Consider the following 25,455-nt stretch of genomic DNA (forward strand, 5'->3'; position numbering starts at 1 on the left):
GAGATACACCGTCGTATCTCTTTGTGAATCTGGCCCATTGAGTTTTCATGTGCGTTTTCCAGCGTTGAACACAGACAGTTCTTATTTCAGTTTCTTCAATGAATCCAGTTTGTGTTCAGTTTTATGTAAAAGGACATGCTCTGAGTAAGATCACATAGCAGAGCTGCTGTCAGCTGAGGCTGAGTCTTTGTGTACGGAAGTAGCATGGTGATTGGCTGTATGTAACATGTGATCTCTTGTAATGTTCATGAAACGAAACTCAAGCTAGAGAAGAGGAAATGAACAACATTCAGAGACACGGAGCAACCTTTGTCTGAATACCAGTCATTAAAAGCCAGAAGAGCTCGTCGCTGATAGCCAGACGAGTAACGATGTGATTGATGTAAGTTGAAATCATAATTTACTTACAGTATGTATGATTTTTAGATGCACAGTGATATTAGTAGGAATAGAACAGGACAGGTGCACACAGTGGGGGCGATTCAGTAAAGCATTTTACGACAAGGACCGTATTAGAAACTTCGGAACCAAAATCATAAAAGCTATGCTATTTCTGATGCATGTGACAAATTCAGGGAGTTGCTATGTGTGTCATGTTTACATTCTGGTGCTATGGCTGCAATTCATTCAAGGCTTGTTTACACCACTAGACACTGCATTCTTAAGCCCTGTACACACGATGCGAAAATCGCACGAAAAATGCTGCTTTCAAATCGATTGTACGATAATCGGATCGTTAGTACAGAGCTTTCGAGAGCCGATCATGACAGTTCATCTGATATTATTCTTTATATATATATATATATATATATATAGATATTATTATTATCGGACATGCATGGATTTTTTTTTAGTACGATGCCAGATCGTACTATTTCCGTTTAATCAGTACAGCTGTTGTTTGAAAATGCAATACAAATGCATTACAACACATGACATCACTTCCGGATTTTTATTCTGACGTACGAGAATTTTCGTGACTTTAGTAAACTCATCAGATTCAATGTGTGATTGGCATGCAAAAAAAAAACGGACAATGATTCGTCCGATAATCTCATTGGGCCGGATTCAGATACAATGGCGTATCTGTCCGGCCGGCGTAACGTATCTCTGATACGTTACACCGCTCTAACTTTGGGCGCGAGTTCTTTATTCAGAAAGAACTTGCGCCCTTAGTTACGGCGGCGTAACGTATGTGTTGCAGCGTAAGGCCGCGTAATTCAAATGGGGATGTAGGGGGCGTGTTTTATTTAAATTTGTGTTGAACCCGCGTTTTTTATGTTTTATTTGAACGGCGCATGCGCCGTCCGTAAAATATCCCAGTGTGCATTGCTCTAAATTACGTCGCAAGGACGTCATTGCTTTCGACGTGAACGTAAATTACGTCCAGCCGTATTCGCGAACGACTTACGCAAACAACGTAAAATTTCAAAACTCGGCGCGGGAACGACGGCCATACTTAACATTAGCTACCCCTCATATAGCAGGGGTAACTATACGCCGGAAAAAGCCGAACGCAAACGACGTAAAAAAAAAACGCCGGGCGGTCGTTCGTTTCTGAATCGGCGTAAATCCTCATTTACATATTCCGTGCGTAAAAATACGGAAGCGCCACCTAGCGGCCAGCCTGGAATTGCAGCCTAGGATCCGACGGTGTAAGACACTTACACCTGTCGGATCTTAGGGAGATCTATGCGTAACTGATTCTCTGAATCAGTCGCATAGATACGACCGGCGGAACTCAGAGATACGACGCCGTATCAGGAGATACGCCGTCGTATCTCTTTCTGAATCTGGCCCATTGTGTGTAGTAGGGGGCATAACTCTGCGGCAGGTGTGCTATGCGGCGCTGTCGAGATCAGAGCAGTGATGATTGCACATTGCACTGTTTTTTTTTTTTTTGTTTTTTTCCAGGAAATTACAAAGTAATATAAGCAAACAAAAAATTAAATTAAATATAATAAAATTACAAAAAAGAAGCTATAAAAAGCAATCTGATGGTACAACTACCAATGTGTATGCTCCACCGTAGGTTTTCCCCATAGGGAAACTGCTGGCTTTTAACGTTTCAAAAGGTTCTAGTACCAAAATAATATCAGATTTTGGAGATATTACTATGTTTAGTCTCGAAGCATGGAACAATAATGTAGTAAGGTATTAAGATTGCTTTAGTAAGGCATGTATAGCAGGATCCTCATATGAGCCACATGAAAAATTACATCAAATAAGCGAGAAAAAACAAAACAAACAAAAGAATAATTGAATTCAAATTAAATTATTTATTTTTATTTATATATATATATATTTGAGTTGTCACACAGACATGCCGGCCAGGCTGTGCTAAATTAGTTTTTTTTTTTTTTTTGACCAGCATGTTGAAAATAAAAAAAACCTCAATCCACACACTTGATATAGATGGGGGAACCCTCGCCACTGAGGTGTTCTGACAGCAGGGGGGGGGTTCAGAATACACTGATCAGCGCTGGCGGTGCTAATTGAGTATGGAAAATATCGCAGACTGCTTGTACAACAGTTGATTGGTAGATCGACTTCTTTACAGACAGGTATTTGCACCCACTTCCGGCCCGGCATTCACAGGCAAAAGACGGGCATTCCGTCACATCCCGTCGCCCCCCCCGTTGTGTGCTGGGAACACTCGGCTCCCAGCACACAGCGGGAGCCAATCGGCGGGCGCGGCGCGACTCGCGCATGCGCCGTAGGGAACCGGGCAGTGCAGCCGCAGCGCTTCACTTCCTGGTTCCCTCAGCGTGGATGGCGGGGGGAGCAGCAGAGAGACGAGCGATCGCTCGTCCTCTGCTGCGATCGGCGCTGGACTCCAGGACAGGTAAGTGTCCTAATATTAAAAGTCAGCAGCTGCAGTATTTGTAGCTGCTGGCTTTTAATATTTTTTTCCCAGGGAGCATCCGCTTTAAGAAATACCATCATGTGACTGGAAAATAAATAAGACCTCTTCCAAGTTGGAGTAAATTGTGTCGCATGTGGCAATGTTGCAACAGACTCATAAACATACAGTATAACTACAGGCAGTTCCCTAGTTACAAACCTCCGACTTGCATACGTCTCATACTTACAAACGGAGGGAGACAACAGAGAGTGAGAGGAAATCTACCCCTAGGAAGGAAAATTCACTCCTGTAAGGCCTCGTACAACGCTGCTGGTAAACAGACGTTTAGGAGCAGTTGGGCATTTTTTTCAACTGCTCCAGAGAGTCCCAGAGCCGGGAGTGCAGCGGTAGGAGGAGGGACGGCATGACAGGAGGGGGACCGCAAGTTAGACAGTGGTTGTGGCCGTTTTAAGAAAGGAGGGTCCGTGTGGGGAATCAGTGCAGCGCTGCTTTAAGAGAGTGTAGCAGGCTGGGGGAGGAAGGAGGGGCTGGCTGGCTCTGTACTGCAGGGAGGAAGTGACGTAGCGTCACTCCTCCATCTTAACACAGCAGTAAAACGTGTGTGTCTGCTCGGCTCTGCATCATGGCGGCCGGGGCAGATTTTTTGGCGCAATTGCGGGCGGCGGTGTCCGTCCAGGGTACAGAGTGGGTGAGAGCACAGATGGCAGCAGCACTGGATGGCTCGGCGGCGGCGGCGGCGCCCGGCGGGGGGGGGCGGCAGCAACAGCACGCGCTCGGAGGTCTAGGCCTCCGGAGCGGTACAGCCCGGACAACTCCCCGGGGGCTGGGAGGCATGATCGGAGACCCGATGGGGGCCCTCAGGCCTCTTCTTCACAGCGCTCTCCACCTGAGTCTGTGGGGGGGGGGGCCGGGAGGAATCCGCGGCGTGGACGGAGTGCGACGGCGGGGACAGCGAGCAGGTCTGCGGGATCCTCCCCACCTGCGCGGAGGAGGTGCCAGGACGACGCGGTCGGGGCTGCCAGAGGGGTCCAGGGCAGTTCCGCGGCCCGGCGGGGAAGACCTTGTCAACGGGCCGGAGGCCAATCAGCGATGGCGGCCAGGGGTCCCAACTCATCCGGAAGCGGCGCAGCAGGAAGGTCGGTTGGGGATGTCGGCGGTGGAGTGAGCGAGTCTGGCCCCCGGGGAAGGGCCAGGAGTCCGTCGGTGGCAGTTGCTAGCGGGTCCGGTTCAGGTCGTGGAGGAAGGAGCGAGCAGCAGCCGGGGCCCTCCGCATCCAGGTCACGGGAGACGGGAACGAGATCAGAGGACGCCTCGCCAGCACGGAGCGCGGTCAGGTCGGAGGGGGAGCTGTCCGGGTCGGAAAGCGGAGAGGACTCGGGACATCGGTCAGCGGTGGATGGCGGTGCAGCGGCTCGGGGACCCAGTCCTCGGCAGCCCGGTAAGTCGACTACATCTACTACTATTTGTGCACTCTTACACGATTTGTTAGGTCAAGGCCGGCAGGGGGTGGGTGCTAACTCAGTGCAGACACATACGGCAGGAGAGGGGGCCTTGGCGGGGCAAGGGGCGGAGGATCAGAGTCAGGACTTGTGGTTGGGCCTGCTAAATTTGGTGCAGCGTTTTGGGCCCGACAGCGGGGGGGTTCGATCACCGGCGGTGGCTTGGGGGTCGAGGGTGGAGCCGGCGGCGGCACCTATGGTGCCTGCGGTGGCTGCACCGGTGGTGCCCGCGGCGGCTGCTGCTCCGGTGGCTCCTGCACCGGTGGCAGCGTCCCCAAGCACTGTGCCCCCGGTGGGAGATACGCTGGCGGGTGGTTCTACGGGCGAAGGGGTAGCTGAGGCGGGGGACAAGAAGAAGGATGCGGTTAGGTTGGCGGATGCGGCGAAAAGCGAAATGTATTTTTGCTTTGAAGCCCCTCTGGGAATGCATCTCAAGGCAGAGGTGAAGGAGAAGATCTGGAAGGGGGAGTACGTGGAGATCTTCACGTTGCTGCCCCTGGAGAAATTCAATCTGGATGGATTGAAGCCGGAGGAGAGTAAGAAGGAGGATGAGGAAAAGCGGCGTTATCGCTTGATTCCTCGCACGTTTAACAATTGGCTGCAGGCCTTTTCGATTATGGCGTGCGTGATTGGGGAAAAACACCCGGAGCATTGTTCGGGTTTGTTTATCTACCAGGAGTCGATTTGCGAGGCTCAGCGGACGTATGGGGGCACGGCGTGGCTCCGTTACGATGAGCAGTTCAGGCAGAGGATGGCCGTGAGACCGTCGCTGCGCTGGGACCACAAAGACATAGCGCTGTGGATGAAGATTATGACGGCGGCGAGGGTGCCGGGTCAGTTTTTTCAGGGGGGGGTCGGAGGTGCCTCGGCCTCGGGACAGCCGACCGAAAAACGATGGGGCTATTGCTGGCAATTCAATGACAGTACGTGCAAGTACGGCGCGAACTGCCGTTTCAAGCACACTTGTTCAGGGTGCGGGGGCTCCCATTCCCTTTCCAAGTGTTTTAAGCGCGGAAAGGGGCGTCCCGGTGATTCTGCGGGAAAGGGGGTTGACTCCGGTCCGGGTGGAAAGGATGCGCCCCTTTCTCAATAGGTACCCTGACAGACGAGCCGCCAGGTTGTTGGAGGACGGTTTTACTGACGGCTTCAGAATTCCGTGTTCCCTTTCGGTGGTCCCCCCTGAGGCAAAGAATTTGAGGTCCGCCTTCTTGCACCCCTCGGTGGTGGCTGAAAAGCTGGCTAAGGAGGTGCAATTGGGGCGGATGGCCGGGCCTTTTCCGGTGATCCCGCTTAAGGACTTGGTGGTTTCTCCTTTGGGGGTAGTCCCAAAGAAGGAGCCGCTTAAGTTCCGCTTGATCCATCACCTTTCCTTCCCGAAGGGTGGTTCGGTGAATGAAGCGATTGCGCCGGAGGCATGTTCCGTGTCATACACTTCTTTTGACGCGGCTGTGTCGTGGGTACGAAAATGTGGACAGGGTGCTCTCATGGCGAAGGCTGACGTGGAATCGGCGTTTCGGTTGCTTCCGGTTCACCCGGAGAGCTTTCGTTTTTTGGGTTGCGCTTGGGATGGAGCATACTATGTGGATCGTTGTTTGCCCATGGGTTGTTCCATCTCTTGTGCCTTATTCGAAACCTTCAGTTCCTTTTTGGAATGGGTGGTGCGGGATTCGTCAGGGCTCAGCTCGGTGGTCCACTACCTAGATGACTTCTTGTGTGTGGGCCCCCCGAAGTCGAACGTGTGTTCGGTCCTATTGGGGACGTTGCAGTACGTGGCGGAGCGTTTCGGGGTCCCGTTGGCACCCGAAAAAACGGAAGGCCCCACGTCATCCATCGTCTTTTTGGGCATTGTGCTGGACTCAGTGAGGATGGAGTGCAGGTTACCCGTCGATAAGTTGGAGGCGCTTAGGGAAGAATTGCGGGGAACTATTGGGATGCGGAAGATTCAGCTGCGAAAATTGCAGTCCCTGCTGGGGAAGTTGAACTTCGCATGCAGGATAATTCCCATGGGCAGGGTCTTTTGCCGCAGGCTGTCCGCAGCGACTGCTGGGGTGAGGGCGCCGACTCATTTGGTGACTTTGACGGGGGAACACAGGGAGGATTTGGAGATGTGGCACGAATTCTTAGGGTCCTTTAATGGACGGGCATTGTGGATGTCTGGGCCCGTTAGCAATTTTGACCTGGAATTGTTTACGGACGCCGCCGGCTCCACTGGCTACGGGGCCTTTTGTCAGGGTAAGTGGAGTGTGGGCGAATGGCCGAAGTCATGGGAGGAGGCGGGTTTCTTGAAGAACCTTGCACTCCTCGAGCTATTCCCGATTGTGGTGGCGTTGGAGTTGTGGGGCGAGTCGTTTCGGAACTTGAAAGTTCGCTTTAACTGCGACAATTTAGGCGTCGTTCAAGTGGTGAACCGAGTGTCGGCTGCTTCGCAGCCGGTGGTGCGGTTGCTTCGGCATTTGGTTTTACGTTGCATGTCCTTGAACGTGTTTGTTTATGCTGTGCACCTGCCTGGGGTGGAGAACACTTTAGCTGACGCTTTGTCTCGATTCCAGTGGGACAAATTCCGGGAGTTGGCACCAGCAGCGGAGCAGCACGGAGTCCCCTGCCCCGTATGGATGTGGGACATTGCTTTGAGCAAGCGGCAAAGTGGATTCGGCGGTCGGTGAGTGGGGCTACATGGAATGCCTACTCCAAGGTATGGCGGGAATGGCAGGCTTTCACGGATGGTTTGGGAATTCCACCGGCGGGTCAGGAAGCTGGCCTGGCGTTGCTACACTTTCTTAATCTGAAGATGGAGGAGGGGGTATCGGCGTCAGCAATTGATCGGCTCTTGGCCGGTTTAGCTTTTCTTTTCAAATGGCATGGCGGCAGGGATTTCACCAAAGATTTTTGGGTGAAGCAGGCAGTTAAGGGGTACAGAAAAGGGCGTCGGACGCCGGACGGCCGTCGCCCAGTTTCATTTTTGATGTTGCAAAGTTTGTTTCGCCACTTACAGTCAGTGTGCAACTCGGCTTACGAGATTGCACTTTTCCAGGCAGCGTTTGCGCTTGCCTTTTTCGGGGCTTTGCGTATCGGGGAGTTGGTCAGTGCGTCCAGGGCGGCCCATGGGGGCCTCTTGGAAGGAGATGTGGAGTTGTGGGGAGACGAGGTGAGGGTTTGGGTACGCAGGTCGAAAACGGATCAGGAAGGTAAGGGTATGCGCCTATCGCTGTTTCGCGTTCCGGACGCGACAATTTGTCCTGTACGGGCGGTGGAACACTTTTGTTCCGTGCGTCCTGGACTAGGGGGTTCCTTTTTGGTACATCAGGATGGGTCTGCGCTATCCCGCTTTCAGTTTTTGGCGGTATTCAGGAAGTGCGTGGTGGCGGCGGGGTATAATCCCAGGGAGTATGCTACGCATTCATTTCGCATAGGGGCCGCCACGGAAGCAGCGAGGGCGGGATTGGATGCGGCTGCGGTAAAACGGATTGGGCGGTGGGATTCGGACAGGTTTAGGATTTATGTTCGCCCGCAGTTGTTGCATGAGTAAGGGGGTGGACATAGGGACGTTGGTGGAGGTTGGGCATTGGGGTATAGGTGAGCAAATTTTATGGGGGTTGTTTGTGTTCTTGTTTTTCAGATGGTGAGCCCTGTCTGGTCTGGATCTTTGGGCATTCTTATGTGTCTTGGGGGGCCAGGCAGGCCGAGGTGAGGCCTACGGGTAGACAGCTGGGGATTCCCACTCAGGACGCGAAGGTTCGGTGGATTGGGTTTCCGGGAATGATGTGGGGCAGGGTTTTGCCGGAGGTGCTAAAATTCACCCGTTTGGACAGGGCCCCTGACATTCTGCTGCTACATGTTGGGGGTAATGATATGGGGGCCAGGTCCATGCACCAACTTATTAGGGACATAAAGTGTGATTTCTTGAGATTGCGCGCTTTGTTTCCCGGCATGGTGATAATTTGGTCGGAGATGGTGGGTAGGTCAAATTGGCGGTGGGCCTGGTCAGTAGACAAAGTTAACAAGGCCCGTGTGAAAGTGAACAAGGAGGTGGGGCGTTTCGTGGTCAGGAATGGGGGGTTGGTCGTGAGACACAGGGAGTTGGAGGAGGAGACTTGGCGTTTTCTGAGGAGTGATGGGGTCCACCTCAATCCGATAGGCATTGATTTGTGGGCCTTGGGTCTGGAGGAAGGAGTACGTAGGGCCCTTTCGGTGTGGAAGTGCACGCATGGGTAAGGTTTTGCCCTTGCGTGCGGTGGCGGTGTTTGGGGTTTCTGGAGAGGGTAAAGGCAGGACGTTTGCTTGCAAACGGTTGTACCCATAGGTATATGGGGATACGGGTACCTTTCGGTCAACAAGGTTGACCAGGAAGGAGTTCATGTGTAGGTCACTGTGGACAGGTGTACTGCCTCCGAGTCTGGGGTTTGCGACTGAGGCCGAAGTTAAAAAACAGTTATTGTCCCAGTGGCCAGTTGAAGTTGTGGTCTTTAGACCACCAGATGGTTTAAAGTTGTGAAATACGTTGTTTATAGAAAATGGTTATTTATGTTAATATTAGTTTTGTTAAATAAAATCGGCCGTAAGGCCAACTTTACTCCACACCGGTGTCAGTCGTTAATTTTGGTAAAGGGGGTAAAGTGGGTAGCAGGTAAAAGGTGGGTGGTCAGAATTCTAAGTCGGCCCTTAACATGTCAAGAGAGTCCCAGAGCCGGGAGTGCAGCGGTAGGAGGAGGGACGGCATGACAGGAGGGGGACCGCAAGTTAGACAGTGGCTGTGGCCGTTTTAAGAAAGGAGGGTCCGTGTGGGGAATCAGTGCAGCGCTGCTTTAAGAGAGTGTAGCAGGCTGGGGGAGGAAGGAGGGGCTGGCTGGCTCTGTACTGCAGGGAGGAAGTGACGTAGCGTCACTCCTCCATCTTAACACAGCAGTAAAACGTCCCACCCACCCTCCCATGTGGTAGGCGGGTAGTAAGGGGAAGGCGGTGTTTGGGGTTTCTGGAGAGGGTAAAGGCAGGACGTTTGCTTGCAAACGGTTGTACCCATAGGTATATGGGGATACGGGTACCTTTCGGTCAACAAGGTTGACCAGGAAGGAGTTCATGTGTAGGTCACTGTGGACAGGTGTACTGCCTCCGAGTCTGGGGTTTGCGACTGAGGCCGAAGTTAAAAAACAGTTATTGTCCCAGTGGCCAGTTGAAGTTGTGGTCTTTAGACCACCAGATGGTTTAAAGTTGTGAAATACGTTGTTTATAGAAAATGGTTATTTATGTTAATATTAGTTTTGTTAAATAAAATCGGCCGTAAGGCCAACTTTACTCCACACCGGTGTCAGTCGTTAATTTTGGTAAAGGGGGTAAAGTGGGTAGCAGGTAAAAGGTGGGTGGTCAGAATTCTAAGTCGGCCCTTAACATGTCATGAACTCTACTCAGTTATCTTATCAGTACATGTACACAAATAGCCAGATTCAGATACAATGGCGTGTCTTTTGGCCGGCGTAGCGCATCCCATTTGCACTACGCCGACGTAACATAGTGAGGCAAGTACAGTATTCACAAAGCACTTGCCCCGTAAGTTACGTCGGCGTAGCGCAAATGGGCCGGCGTAACCCCGCCTAATTCAAAGTAGGCATGTAGTGGGCGGGGTACATTTAAATTCACCGTGACCACATGTAAATGAGGGCCGTTCGTACGGCGCATGCGCGCGCATGCTCAGAATCACGTCGCAAATACTCCCTACGTAACGACGTCGGCTCAATGCTTTCGATGTGAACGTTACCTACGCCCAGCCCCATTCACGTACGCTTACGCAAACAATGTAAAATACGACGGCCGTTCCGTCTTCCATACCTTGCATGGGCTGCGCCATCTTTTTGGTGGTTTATCTTTACGCCGGCGTATGTCTTACGTAAACGGCGTATCTTACTGCGACGGGCAGTATGTACGTTTGTGAATCAGCGTATCTTGCTCATTTACATATTCGACGCATAAATCCACGTACACGCCCCTAGCAGTCAACATAAATATGCACATAAGATACAACGGCGTAGGGGACTTACGTCGGTCGTATCTTGGCCAAATTTAAGCGTATCTGGTTTCTAGAATACGCTTAAATATACGACGGCGCGCATTCGGACTTACGACGGCGTATCTACTGATGCTAAGGGTCTTTAGGCAGTTGAATTTAGAGGCTTTTTCTGGAACCTCAAAAAATGCGCTCAGAAGCTGTGTTTAGAGGCATTTCAAGTGCCAAATGCGGCTAAACGCAGTAACTCACGTTTAGCAGATTTTTGTTGACAGACGTTTTTCATTTTAACCCCCAAAAAAATTAAAAATTCAAACGCTTCGAGACGCTAAACGCGGCATGTAAACGCAGCTAAGCGGTCGTTTTTAGATGACGGTTTCTAGCTGTCAAGTTAAATAGTTTAACCACTTCCCGACGGCCGTACGACTATATACGGCTGCAGGGTGGCTCTACTTCTCTGGGACGCCGTCTTTTTACGGCCGCCCCTTTCCTCGTTCCCCGCGCGCGTTCCCGAGCGCGCAGCAGGGGAACTTCTGTGCTGGCCGTGTCCCTTGGACACAGCCAATCACAGATCGCTGTGAACGGCCAATCGGAGTGGCCGTTTGGTAGGCGATCTGTGCGGCCAATGAGAGATGATCTCATATGTAAACATATGAGATCATTTCTCATTGCCGGCTCTCACAATGACAGCGTGCTGTCAGGGAGAGAGGAGACCGATCTGTGTCTCTTGTACATAGGGACACAGATCGGTCACCTCCCCCAGTCACCCCCCTTCCCCCACAGTTAGAACACTATATAGGGTACACATTTAACCCCTTCCTCACCCCCTAGTGTTAACCCCTTCAATGCCAGTCACATTTATATAGTAATTAGTGCATATTTGTAGCACTGATCGTTGTATAAATGTGAATGGTGCCAAAAATGTGTCAAAAGTGTCCGATGTGTCCGCCATAACGTCGCAGTCCCAATAAAAATCGCAGATATCGCCGCCATTACTAGTAAAAAAAAAATAATAAAAAATAATAATTCTGTCCCCTATTTTGTAGGCGCTATAACTTTTGTGTCCCTGAATGGTAGTTTGAAAATATGGTCACCCTAGGATGGGGATGTTGTGTGGTCACTACTTTATTAATGTGTTTTTTTTTTTACATTCACAGCCAGGGTCATAGATCATTTTTTCTGGGGGGGGGGGGGGGGGGTCGGCTCTCTCAAGAGGCAGTATAAAAGCAGTGATCATAAGAATCCTGCCTTTGAAAAAGAAAGTACGGCGTGCTGAGCGCAGCATGCCAAATATTAAGTGTGGTTCTCACTGCCCTGAATATTGCCCGTGTCGTAAAGGGACAAGTTCATGGGTCAGTTGTAAGCGAGGCAGATTTCAGGGGTCAGTAGTTAGTAAGGCAGAGGGCAGATTAAAGGGGGACAATTAAACAGAACCTGTGCCTAGGTGCTGTAAATTGTGCACACATTTACCAAAATCCTTACATTAGGGTCCCCAGAGCTCCCCTTCTTTACACTAGGGCCCTCAGAGATGCCCCTCCCCCTTACATTAGGGTCCCCAGAGCCAGCTTTCTTACATTGGAGTCCCCTGAACTCCCCCTACTTACATTAGGGTCCCCAGAGACACCCCCTTACATCAGGGTCTCCAGAGCCCCCTTCCTTACATTAGGATCCCAAGAGCTCCCCCTCCTTACATCAGGATCCCCAGAGACACCCCCTTTACATCAGAGTTCCTCCTTACATCATTGTCACCCCCACTTTACATCAGGTTCCCCAGAGCTCCCTCCTTACATCAGGGTCACCAGAGTCGCCTCTCTAACATTAACTCGAGGTCTCCATAGGCTCCTTACCCCCTTGCAGCCAAGTCCATTCTGTTTGATTCTCAGTGCAGCCCACAGCCGCAAGTGAAAGCTGGAAGGCAGGACACTGGCAGCAGGTCTGCAGGAGGAATTTCTGTCCTTGTCTGAATGCTGGTGGTGGAGCAAGCACTTGGTTGGTTGCTAGGATGCTGGGCGGTCCTAACAACCAACTAACAGAGCTGAAAGTGGCTGGTGGGAGGTGGAGTTACAGTGGCGGGCAGAGTAAATGTAATGTATCATGAGGTCTGTGAGATGGTGGTGCTATGGACGAGCATTCATATATCCTTGCATCTCCCTGGAGCCGCCCCTGTGCGCTGTTGACGCGCAGTGCAACAGCATTTGGCACTTGGAGAGACACTGGGCGGGGCTAAACCCCCCCTCCCACCATTATCTATGCCTCTGTTTACAACATAGGTTTCTAGGACGAAGGCTCCTCATGTCCTAGCAACCAATGAGGCAACTCACAATGAAATGACAGTGGGCAGAGCTTGATGGGGAACTCTGAGAGGCTAGCTCCCCATCAGGTCTGCTTTACCTGTGATTGGCAGTGAGCGGATCGATTGCTGCTATTCAGTCCAAAAGCAGCTTTGGAATCTGCCCACTGTCATCGGCTGTCAATCACAGGCGGACCTGATGTGGAAATAGTCTCAGATTTCCCTATCAGGCTTCCCCACTTGACAACTCAAATTCACACTGCTGCACCTGTTGGGTGTGTGAAGCCTGATGAGAACTCTGAGACTAGCTCTCCATCAGGCCCACCCTACCCGTGATTGACAGCAGACAACAGTGGGTAGATTCCAGAGCCACTATTGGACTAAATAGCAGCTATGTATGTACCTACCCACTTCCTGCTTTTTCAATTTAAAAGTAAAGCAGACCTAACGGGGAACTAGTCTCTCAGTTCCCTCTCAGGCTAAGGCCAGCTCTAGTTTAAAACTCCTTGGCCATGCCTTGTCAGTGGTCAGGAAGGGACGGAGTGAGTACATTGAGGAAGGAGATTCAGTATGGACACTCCTCCCTCAGTGCTGACATGGACAGATTTGTGCTTTTGGCTCTGGCAGCTCCATGAGTCTGGCACAAGCACCAACACTTTTGGTGCTGTGCCCAGACAGAATTCTAAACAGTGTTTACCATAGCTCCCAACGGTCCCTGATTTCCAGGGACTGTTCCTGATGTGGAGCAATGTCCCTCTGTCCCTCATTGCTCCTCATTTGTCCCTCATTTTGGTCTGATCTATATAGATGTATATAAAATGCACTTTTTATCTATCAAAAAGTGTTTTCCAGTGCTAAACCTTTCATCTGATTTCTAAATTGCTGCATTTGTAAGTTCCAAAAGCCAATATAAAAGTAGTAGTGGTAAAAAAAGCACTTGTAGGTTTAACCAGTTGTTTTTCTTGTACAATTCTCCTTTAAGGGGGCGTGGTAAGGGGTGTGTCCTATGCCTGCATACTTTTGCTGATAGGTGTCCCTCATTCCCATCTCAAAAAGTTGGGAGGAACGTGTTTACAACTTCCTTTATTAAGTGCATTTTCGGTGCTTTTTTTCATGTGCTGCCATTGACAATAATGTAAGGTGTTATTTTAAAAACGCAGTACATTGCCCTCTAACACATTGCATTGATGAGAAGAGCTTTAAAAATGATATTGGTAACAAGTTTTTATTTCCAGCGCACCTAAAACATGATGGTGCCAGTGCACCATTAGGGATTGCTGAACTTTCTTGAAGTCATGCTGTCTTCTTTCACTTCCCTTACTATGCCAAACAAGGAAACTATCATGTGCAAAATCTGTGTGTTTAAATGTATGCATGCTTGCTAATATTTAATGTGAGTTTCTTCATTGTATTCCCTACATTATGAACAGATGATGCATCAAATCCCTTGTCCTATGTTCAAGTTGATACTGGCAATCCCAGTGAGTGACGTGGATTTGTGCTTTCTTGTATTTGGTAAGTGCGTGTTTCACATTGTCTTTGATTTCTATATTGTCTTACTGAATAAAGCTAGCCATACATGGGGTATATTTCGGCCAGTTCCTCTTGAACTGGACAAAATTGGCTCTATGGGTTGCCATCTCACCCCTCGCCTGAAAGCTGTTGATTGAAAAATTTAGCGGACATGTTGTCGCTAACATTCATCGTTCCATACAGGAGATTGCAAGGTCCGATCAGGTCTGCCTGAAAAACTGACAGATGGACCTGATCGGACAGCCTGTGTGAAAGGCCCTAAAGTAGCTCTCACAGGCTTTCATCAAGAGAGCCCGATTATGCAATGCCAGCTGTAGTAAGGTTTCGGGATGGAGCAACTGGTCGGAAAGGGCGGGTATAGTCGGGCACTCTCGATGAGAGCCTGTGACAGCCATCAAATGTGTGGATGGGAGAATCGAGGCATTTTCTTTCGTTCAACCCTCTGGTTGAACAAAAAAAATGGCCAACGGCTTTAAAGGGTCACTAAAGGATTTTTTTTTTTTTTTTTTTTGCTAAAATGACTGTTTACAGGGTATAGAGAGATAATAGTTAACTGATTCCTTTTTAAAACGATTAAAAATAGATAAAAACCAATCATATAATGTACCTGCAGTTTAGTTTCGTTTTTGCTGTTGTTTCCTGGTTCTCTGATGTACAGAGACAAAGAGCCAATAGAGGGCAGTGATGCTTTGTAAAACGAAACTGGATTGGTGCTGACACACAGTAATCACACCTCCTTGATTAGTGACCACAGTGAGAAATCTCCCAGTACTGTGGTGATCAGGAAGTGTCCAGAACAGAGAGGATTTATAGCAATATCAAAGCAAAAACGAACAATGAGGACATAAAACCAGGACTGCAGTAAGGTAAAGGAAGCTATTTAGCTAAAAAAAAAAATTCCTTTAGTGACCCTTTAAGTTCTCCTGTGGGGTAATTTGTTTCACTTTCTCCCAAGTTCATGACAGATTTGTGATCTCCACCTTCCAACTTACAAAATCAAACTCTTGGAGGTTCTCCCCTGTCAGAGAGGCTTTCTTTTTTTGTTGCGGTCTGTCTTTTGTTACGCGGTGTTCAATGTGCCTACAACTTCCCTTGGCAACAAGTAAAATCTTAAGGTGGTTATAAAGCCTTAAAGGGTCACATTTTTAGCTAAATAGCTTCCTTTACCTTACTGCAGTCCTGGTTTCATGTCTTCATTGTTCATTTTGCTCTGATGTTGCTGTAATTGTTCTCTGTTCTGGACACTTCCTGGTTGTCTGTTTGCTGAGGACCACAGTACTGGGAGATTCTAGTTTCATTTTCCAAACCATCACTGCTCTATGGCTCTGTACATGCACACAGGCAGGATAACATGCAAAAACAAAACTAAATGCAAAAACGAAAGTAGATGCAAAAACAAAACTACAGGTACATTATATGATTGATTTTTATCTATTTTTAATCATTTTTAAAAGGAATCAGTTAACTATTATGTCTCTATACCCTGTAAACAGTCATTTCAGCAAAAAATTTTTTTCCCTTTAAGGATTTTTATCTTAATGAATTCTATGCATTAAGGTAAAAAAATCTTCTGTGCTGCACATGTTCCCTCCTCTCCCCCTTATACTTACCTGAGCCTGATCCAGCAATGTGCACGTTATGACTAAGGCCTTATAGGCTGAAACGCGTCAACCATTTCTTTTTGCGTTTATCCACTGTGGCTTGTTAACCACTTAAGGACCGCCTAACGGCGATATACGTCGGAAGAATGGCACGGCAGGGCACAATCACGTACCTGTACGTGATTGTTAAATGCCCAGCCATGGGTCACGCGCCCGCGACCCGGTCCGAAGCTCCGCGGCCCCCGCCTGCCCGATCGCCACTGGAGTCCCGCGATTGGCCCCCGTAACTGAAGAACAGGGAGAGCTGTGTGTAAACACAGCTTCCCCATTCTTCACTGGGGCCCCGTCATCGATCGTGTGTTCCCTAATATAGGGAACCACAATCAATGATGTCACACCTACAGCCACACCCCCCTACAGTTAGAAACACCGATGAGGTCACACTTAACCCCTTCAGCGCCCCTTGTGGTTAACTCCCAAACTGCAATTGTCATTTTCACAGTAAACAATGCATTTTTTATGCATTTTTTGCTGTGAAAATGACAATGGTCCCAAAAATGTGTCAAAATTGTCCGAAGTGTCCGCCATAATGTCGCAGTCACAAAAAAAAAAATCGCTGATCGCCGCCATTAGTAGTAAAAAATATTTTTTTTTATAAAAATGCAATTAAACTTTCCCCTATCAGCCTAAACTGAGGAAAAAAATGTTTTTTTTATATATATTTTTGGGGCATATATTCATTATAGCAACCAGTAAAAAAAATTGCATTTTTTTCAAAATTGTCGCTCTATTTTTGTTTATAGCGCAAAAAACAAAAACCGCAGAGGTGATCAAATACCACCAAATAAAAGCTCTATTTGTGGGAAAAAAAGGATGCCAATTTTGTTTGTGAGCCATGTCGCACGACCGCCCAATTGTCAGTTAAAGCGACGAAGTGCCGAATCGCAAAAAGGGGCCTGGTCCTTTACCTGCATTTTGGTCCGGGTCTTAAGTGGTTAATAAATACTACATATTTTTAAGAGCAACGACCGGAGTGCGGATCATCTTTTCCTCATTACTCTACTCAGCCAGCGACTGTTGATCGAGCACCCATGAGCTTTGCTTTCCATGTGATGTATGGGTAGTAGCACTGACTTTTTTGTTTATAATGTGCATGAGGGCAGCTGCTATCCCAGCTCTGTCCCTCCTCATTACACAGATTAATAGCAGCGAGCCATTGGTCACCACCTGACGCATGATGGGGGTGGTGATGTCACAAGGGGCGGTGTCTATGGGTGGCCACACCCCATGGCTATATAAGTAGCGGCACACACCGGACCTAACACACAGTGAGAGCTAGCTTCAGGAGAAGACATCAGAGGAAGAAGACATGGAGGCACCTGAAGAACCAGAGGAAGAAGACAGAGGAAGGATACAGGGGTGGAGAAGACATCAGTGGAGGGAGAAGAACTGGGGAGAGGAAAATACATCACCTGAGGAGGGAGAAGAGCCATAGGGGGGAGAAGACACGTTGGAGCCACTATGTCAAAAACCTGTGTACTGTTTTTATTTATTTTTTATACCTTTTTGGGTGAATGGGTAGGGGTACCCTTAATCATTCACATAGGGTGGAAAGCTGGGATCTGGGGACCCTCTTGTTAAAGGGGGCTTCCAGATTCCGATAAGCCGCCCACCCACAGACCTTCACAACCACCTGCCATGGCTGTGTGGAAGAGGCCCTTGTCCCACAAAGGCCCCCCACCCCCAAAGCACCCACCACTCTATATTGAGGGTGTGTGACCTGGTAGGGTCCAGGAAGGGGGCACTTGCTCGTCCCCTCCCTTTCCTGACCTGTGCATGCTCAGATAAGGATCTGGTATGGGTTTGGTGGGCCGTTTTTTTCCCTTTTGGAGTGGGGTTCCCCTTCAAGATCATTCAGAGCAGCTTGAAACTCCTAAGCCTGTGTGTGAATGAGGCCATATAATAACACGGAGAGGCCTTTTTAAGCTGCAAAAAGGAAAAACCCTATGCTGGTAAAAGCAACTGCAAAAATGCCCTGTGTGCATGAGACCGTGCTAAAAGCATGTTATCTTCTTTTCAAGCTATCTTCTGTAAACTACTAACTCCACCCCCACAACCCATGTAATGTAACTTAAAGTGGTTGTAAAGGTTCACATTTTTTTTTCTTTTTAAATAACAAACATACCATACTTACCTCCACCGTGCAGTTCGTTTTGCACAGAGTGGCCCCGATCCTCTGGATCTGGGGTCCCACGGCGGCTCTCTCGGCTCCTCCCCGCAATAGCTAACCCCCTCTGGCTCTCTCCCTTGGGGGGTTACCTTGCAGGCGGGCTCCCGTGTCATACATTTGGCGTCCATAGCCACAGAGTGTATGAATCGGTCCTGATCCCAGCGCCCCCGTCATTGGATTTGATTGACAGCCAATGGCTGCACTGCTATCAATCTATCCAATAAAGAGCCAAGAAGCCCGGGCAAAGATCAAGCGCGTTCGCGATGCAGGACGTTCCAGGGCTCAGGTAAGTTAAAAAAAGGGGGCTGGGGGGCTGTTCAATATCAGATGTTTTTGACATTGAAACATGAACCTTTACAACCCCTTTAAGACTGCACGATGAGTTTGCAGTCCAAATATGCAGAGCAGCCTTAAGCAGTGTCTTTTTAAACACATTCAGTGGTGTGAATGATCATAACTACCATAGGACAAGAAATTAGTTATTTGCAGGATAAACCGGAATAAAGATCTAAAAAAAAAAAACATACAGCTACAATATTTTAAGGTTTTGTTTTGGGGTTTAGATATGCTTTAAATGGCACATTCCAAAGGACACTGCAAGCAGACAGGTAGGTTTCTTTTATTGCAAAAGAGACATTGCATGTCTCTTCTGCAATAAAAGCCTGCCTGCTCACAGTTTTTAGAAGCAGGACTTTAGTCCCACTTTAAGGCCCCTTTCACACTGAGGAGTTTTTCAGGCGGTTTAGCGCTAAAAATAGCGCCTAAATACCGCCTGAAAAACTCCTGCCCTGCAGTCTCAGTATGAAAGCCCGAAAAGTCTCCAAAAGTCCTGCTAGCCGCATCTTTGGAGCGGTGAAGGAGCGGTGTATTTACCGCTCCTCCACCGCTCTTTCCCATTGAAAACAATGGGACACCGCAGCTATACCGCCGGCAATGTGCCTCTGTAGAGGCGCATTGCCGGCGGTATTAACCCTATTTCGGCCGCTAGCAGGGGTTAAAACCGCATCGCTAGCGGCCGAATACCGCCAGCAATTCCGTGGCAATTCCGACGGTATATCGCTGCTAAAAAATAGAGCCACTATACCATCAGCGCACCTCCTGCCCCAGTGTGAAAGGGGCTTAAAGCAAGCTGTAGTAACAGTTTCACATGAACCTGGGGAGGGGCAATATGTGACACAACCACATACTACCTTGATGCAGTGCTCTATGTCAGATCAGCCATTGCCCTAAGCAAGGTTTGACTCTGTGACAGTTTTAAGTCTTGGACTTATTTGGGGGCAGTACTGGAGCATTGGAAAAGTAAGTATAGGTTCATTGTAGAGCAGGGGTGGCAAACACAAGGCCCGCGGGCCGAATCCGGCCCGCCAGGCCATGTAATGTGGCCCCCACAGCGGCACGCCAGCCTCCACTTCCTCTTCTCACAGCCACTTTCTGCTGGTAACACGAAACAGGTCTCCTTGGCAACCGGAGTAAACACTTCCTCCCTCTCCTCCTCAGTACTGTGTGTAGCTGAGCGCATGTAGTGGATCCAGCATGTACCTCCCCCAGCAGTTTTCCAGCCTATCTCCTGCAGGCTGCTGCTTGAGTGGGAGGAAAGGGGATGTGCCTGACCCCTGAGGCCGCGCCCGCCTGGAAGAGGGAGGTGTGAGCAGCTGAGCAGAGGGAGCCAAGTGACTGAACCTTCCTGGAAGGTAAGCTCAGCAAGCAGTACATCGTGGATTAGATAACAAGCACCTCTATGCTTAGTTACTGCAGCTTAGCATAGAGGAGCTGTTAGCTGACAAATCAGATTGAATCTTTTCATGTGGCACAATGAGAAATTGGGCTCATTAAAGCATCGTACCCCCAGGGTGTGCTTTCCTCACCTCCCTGGTGTGTGCTCTCCTCACCTAACTGGTGCATGCTTTCCTGACCTCCCTGGTGTGTGCTCTCCTCACCTAACTAGTGCATGATTTCCTGACCTCCCTGGTGTGTGCTTTCCTGACCTCCCTGGTGCATGCTTTCCTGACCTCCCTGGTGCATGCTCTCCTCACCTAACTAGTGCATGATTTCCTGACCTCCCTGGTGCGTGCTCTCCTCACCGGTGCATGATTTCCTGACCTCCCTAGTGTGTGCTCTCCTCACCGGTGCATGATTTCCTGACCTCCCTGGTGTGTGCTCTCCTCACCTAACTGGTGCATGCTTTCCTGACCTCCCTGGTGTGTGCTCTCCTCACCTAACTAGTGCATGATTTCCTGACCTCCCTGGTGTGTGCTTTCCTGACCTCCCTGGTGCATGCTTTCCTGACCTCCCTGGTGCATGCTCTCCTCACCTAACTAGTGCATGATTTCCTGACCTCCCTGGTGCGTGCTCTCCTCACCGGTGCATGATTTCCTGACCTCCCTAGTGTGTGCTCTCCTCACCGGTGCATGATTTCCTGACCTCCCTGGTGTGTTCTCTCCTCACCTAACTGGTGCATGATTTCCTGACCTCCCTGGTGTGTGCTTTCCTGACCTCCCTGGTGCATGCTTTCCTGACCTCCCTGGTGCATGCTCTCCTCACCTAACTAGTGCATGATTTCCTGACCTCCCTGGTGCGTGCTCTCCTCACCGGTGCATGATTTCCTGACCTCCCTAGTGTGTGCTCTCCTCACCGGTGCATGATTTCCTGACCTCCCTGGTGTGTGCTCTCCTCACCTAACTGGTGCATGCTTTCCTGACCTCCCTGGTGTGTGCTCTCCTCACCTAACTAGTGCATGATTTCCTGACCTCCCTGGTGTGTGCTTTCCTGACCTCCCTGGTGCATGCTTTCCTGACCTCCCTGGTGCATGCTCTCCTCACCTAACTAGTGCATGATTTCCTGACCTCCCTGGTGCGTGCTCTCCTCACCGGTGCATGATTTCCTGACCTCCCTAGTGTGTGCTCTCCTCACCGGTGCATGATTTCCTGACCTCCCTGGTGTGTTCTCTCCTCACCTAACTGGTGCATGATTTCCTGACCTCCCTGGTGTGTGCTTTCCTGACCTCCCTGGTGCATGCTTTCCTGACCTCCCTGGTGCATGCTCTCCTCACCTAACTAGTGCATGATTTCCTGACCTCCCTGGTGCGTGCTCTCCTCACCGGTGCATGATTTCCTGACCTCCCTAGTGTGTGCTCTCCTCACCGGTGCATGATTTCCTGACCTCCCTGGTGTGTTCTCTCCTCACCTAACTGGTGCATGATTTCCTGACCTCCCTGGTGTGTGCTTTCCTGACCTCCCTGGTGCATGCTTTCCTGACCTCCCTGGTGCATGCTCTCCTCACCTAACTAGTGCATGATTTCCTGACCTCCCTGGTGCGTGCTCTCCTCACCGGTGCATGATTTCCTGACCTCCCTGGTGTGTGCTCTCCTCACCGGTGCATGATTTCCTGACCTCCCTGGTGTGTTCTCTCCTCACCTAACTGGTGCATGATTTCCTGAGTGCTGGGTGCAGGGGTCAGAACCCAGGAGAAGGGGTGAAAGTGAGATGTTGCACATTGGGCACAGCCCACCCCTAAGCTCTGCCCTCTGTACCTAGCACACCCCTGAATTTCTGCACGTAGCACACCCCTGAATTTCTGTACGTAGCACACCCCTGAATTCCTACCCTCTGTACGTAACGCACTGCTGAACCCTGCACCCTGTACGTAGCATAATCCTGACGTAATGCTAAACTCTGTATGTAGTGCGACCCAGATACAACTGGCCCTTTGAGGGCAACCACACTGCTGATGCGGCCCTCGACGAAATTGAGTTTGACACCCTTGTTGTAGAGTCTACTATTAAAGTATAACTTTTCTTTTCCTTTTTTTTTGTATTGGACAGAGTGGATTAGAACTCTTATTTTTATTGTTACCTCTGTCGCCATTATGGAGAGTCACCTTGTCTATTTGTCCTGTTTACTGTTATCATCAAAAGTGAATATAAAAAAAAATCCCAAATTTTGTGCTGTCCCCAGAACAGTAATGCAGGGGTAATCTTCCAGTAGGAATACTAGATCTGGAGACCTGGGACCCCAATGTGTTCCCTTAATTTGCAGGGATTATCCCTTTCTTCCTGTTTTGGCTATGGGACAGAAAGTGAAGGAAATTCTCCCTAATAGAACAAAGATGGCAAAAAACACGGGTTATAACCCTACCTTACTATGCAAAATGCAAAAAAAGTTTGGCCTATAGTTGTAAACAAACCTGTTACTTTGACTAACTCAGGCAACGTACAAATTTACATTACAGTGGACCTTCACTCATACAAATTTTGCAGTCCAGAGCCAATTCTCCCAGCAATCTGAAGATTTAAAAGAAAATATATATACATTTTTTCACAACATACTGCCTCTATTCTTGCCTAGGCAAGAATGACGTGTAAGGGTAGGGGCTAGGTGGGGTGCAGTTGGTCGGCACATCCTCCATGTTTCCCTCCTTGTTGGGTGCCAAGCAAGGGTCACATGAGAGGCCTTGCCCGGATTGGGTTCTCTTGGGCTATGTTGGCATTTTGTACAGGATCACTTGCCTCACATGGAGCCTTTACTGGAACAGCCATCTGAAACTCTCTCAATGTTGTTGTACATCACCATGGTCACTTGCGCAATTAGAAGGGACATGCAGAGCCTTTGTCCTCTCCACCTTTCTAGCATATCACTGCTACCTCACTCCCAGTAACGGCATAGCGTCCCGCCATGCACTTCATGTGTGCACTTCCCTTAATTCTTTCTCTTCCATACCTGTGTACATGAGGGCCCCCGGCAGTGCAGATCTGCTCCCGTTGCTATGGGAGATGGATCACTGCCGAAGGAGTGCCGACAACCTCTTCCGCGCTGCAAGAGGCAATCTCACCTGCCACATCTACATGCTTACGGCAAGCTGCTAGAGAGACCTTCATTACCTTTGGTAACCACTGTATCTTCACACTGTATCAACTCTTGTACAGTTATCTTTATACTCCAATGTGTTTAGTGACTCGAACTATAGACCATAAGAGCCAATTACTTGCATTACACCTCTTGAACAACTTGAGACCAGGCAAAGGCAGGTTTCAAAAGCTGTACTTGAATAAATTAACACGATGACAAATGCAGATAACATTCTGGAATAAAGTGTAGTCGTTTCTTTAACATCCCTAACTTCTAACTTGTGGCTGCCCCAGCATGCCTGCATAGGAAAGAGTCAATTCTTGGCAGAGTCCATGAGTGGTATCTTCAGGAAGAACTGCAAGTTCTAGCAATCATCCTAGGCAGTGGGAAATCTGACCTTGGCATATTACTGGGAATCCAGACTACAGGAACAGCAGCGATTGGGTCCGACCAAATGAACTGGCCAGAACCGAACCAGCTGAACAGCAACAAGAAAACCCCAAGGGCCTCCTAGGATCTGGACCACCAACCTTTTTATGTATTTATTTATTTATTATTTTATAAATCCTTTATTTTTTTCATAAGTTTCTCAACATTGTTTCAAATAGACATAATCATACATATTTGTATTTCCACATTTATATTACATCCTATCATCCTATTAATTATATGTATTCTATTACCACACAACTTATTACAAACTCCTCTTTCCGTTTCTTCCCCACCCGTCTCCCACCCGAAAAAAAACAAAAAAAAAAACAAGCCCTCAACCTCTAGGCGTGCCCCATATCTCCCTCCCCACGCCGCCCACCGCCACTTTCCCTCAGTCGTCAACTCTCGTCTCTTCACTATATGTCATGTAGGGGGCCCATGTCTTACGGTACCTGCCATCTTGATCCTTCATTGCCAGAGTAAGATTCTCCATTTGTTGGATTTCTGCAATCCTTGCAAACCATTGCGTGCTTGATGGGGAACTATCGCATTTCCAGAAGACAGGTATACACGCCCTTGCTGCCACCATCAAATGTCTCAGCAGAGATTTTTTGTATTTCTCTGCTGAGATAGGGATGTCAAATAACACACATATAGAGTGTATTATAAGTCACATTCTCTCCCCCCCCTTCCCCCTCCCCTCCCCCACCCCCCGTTTCTCTGTCACACAGCGCAGACACCATTACCATTTTTAATTTCATTGGTGTTCTATACCATCTGGTGAGGATTTTGTACCCCCCTTCTTGGTATCTACTTGCCACTGATGCCTTTTGATTGTATGTCAAAATCCTGTCGATCTGTGCCTGGGAGAATGTTACCCCAAGGTCTCTCTCCCATTACCAACCTTTTTATAACACATAGCATCAGGGTCTGACCCAGGAAAAATCAGCCAGGGAAAACCTGGGAAACGCAATCAAATTCTGACTTACCAGGGGCAGCGTTAGCCACTTGCTGCCTACAGATTTCTCCTCTGTTCCTGTAGTGTACAAAGATATGCATGTCACATATCCCAGGAGGCATCAGTTTCAACACAGAGATAGAGAAGGCCATGTCATCAGTAGGGTGGCTGCCTGAAGCCAGAAGAGACAACAACCTCCTGACGGTGTCAGAACGGAAGGTGAGACCCAGCATACAGCAACAGATTAGTGGATCACAGCAGGACAACGCTGCATTCATTGAGTATTTTCCTCATATTTTTTGAGGACAACTTAGTAGACAAACTAAGAGGGAAAAGAATAAATAATGTACAGGGCTAACCCATTGGACAAGGAAAGAAGGGGGATTAAAGTGCAGTGAAAGATTGGTAAAGAATAGAATCCACCTCTAAATGACATAAACAAAGAAAGATCTTATTGGCTGTTCGAATGTACCATACTTTATGCATTGATTTCTAATAAAATATCTTTTGATTGTATTGTAGATGCTTTTTTCATATGATTTAAACATACAAAGATTTTCAATTCTCTACAGTATGCAAATGTTTTTTTTTTATTATTATGTACAATCAATAATAGTGATCTTTGTTCATAGTTATTGGCCTCTAATTTAGTACAGACTGTTCCTATATTGTGTGTATTGTTTTAGATTTCTGTCTTTACACTTACAGGGCGTTGATTTGGAGAATTTCTTAGGCTGAGCCATGGATGAGATTTTCAAGTCAGAGGTTATTGTTGTAGTGATGGAAAAAGAAGAAGGAGTTTCCTTTCAAGATTTTTCTGGACTCTTCCACCAGGTCCATGGATACCAGCTTAAGCTGATAAACTATGGGTACAAATCATTAAAAGACTTGCTGAATGACATGAAAAATGAAGTTGAGATACTGAATGTTAATGGGCAGCAACTGATAAAATGTCGACCACCTCGTCCACTTAATGTGATAGCTCCGAGCACGGATATTTCATCCCAGAAAAATGAACCTTTCATGACAGAGCCTTGCAGTGCATCATCAAATAAATGCTGGCCTCAGTCAGGTAAGACTTTATAAGCGTTACATAAAGAATTTCTAGAAATCTCATTGGTCCCAAGCTCCAGATTCTATCCGCCCATGTGGGGGAGTGTTGGTCATTGGAACCTGTTCCCTATCCATGCGTACGCTGTACAAAAAA

At 48.6% G+C, this 25,455-nt stretch overlaps 2 protein-coding genes across 3 annotated transcripts in view; both read left to right on the forward strand.

Moving 5' to 3' along the window:
* The first annotated feature begins 243 nt into the window (after positions 1–243).
* LOC120915280 overlaps positions 244–25,455 on the forward strand; it is a 55,949-nt gene continuing 30,737 nt past the window's right edge. Inside the window, exons 1-3 of one of the 2 annotated variants that reach the window (XM_040325660.1) lie at positions 244–382; positions 14,081–14,165; positions 24,957–25,320. In XM_040325660.1, the coding sequence (XP_040181594.1) occupies positions 24,990–25,320 (331 nt within the window). In that variant the 5' untranslated portion in view covers positions 244–382; positions 14,081–14,165; positions 24,957–24,989. The remainder of the gene's footprint in view (positions 383–14,080; positions 14,166–24,956; positions 25,321–25,455) is intronic. The other variant, XM_040325659.1, reaches the window with a different exon arrangement.
* On the forward strand, positions 3,777–9,175 carry LOC120915281. Its single transcript, XM_040325661.1, has 2 exons — positions 3,777–4,304; positions 7,982–9,175. Exons 1-2 carry the CDS (start codon positions 3,956–3,958, stop codon positions 8,575–8,577), a joined length of 945 nt encoding a protein of 314 aa, XP_040181595.1. The 5' UTR covers positions 3,777–3,955; the 3' UTR covers positions 8,578–9,175.

The sequence above is a fragment of the Rana temporaria genome, chromosome 10, assembly GCF_905171775.1.
Source record: "Rana temporaria chromosome 10, aRanTem1.1, whole genome shotgun sequence".
Taxonomy (NCBI): domain Eukaryota; kingdom Metazoa; phylum Chordata; class Amphibia; order Anura; family Ranidae; genus Rana; species Rana temporaria.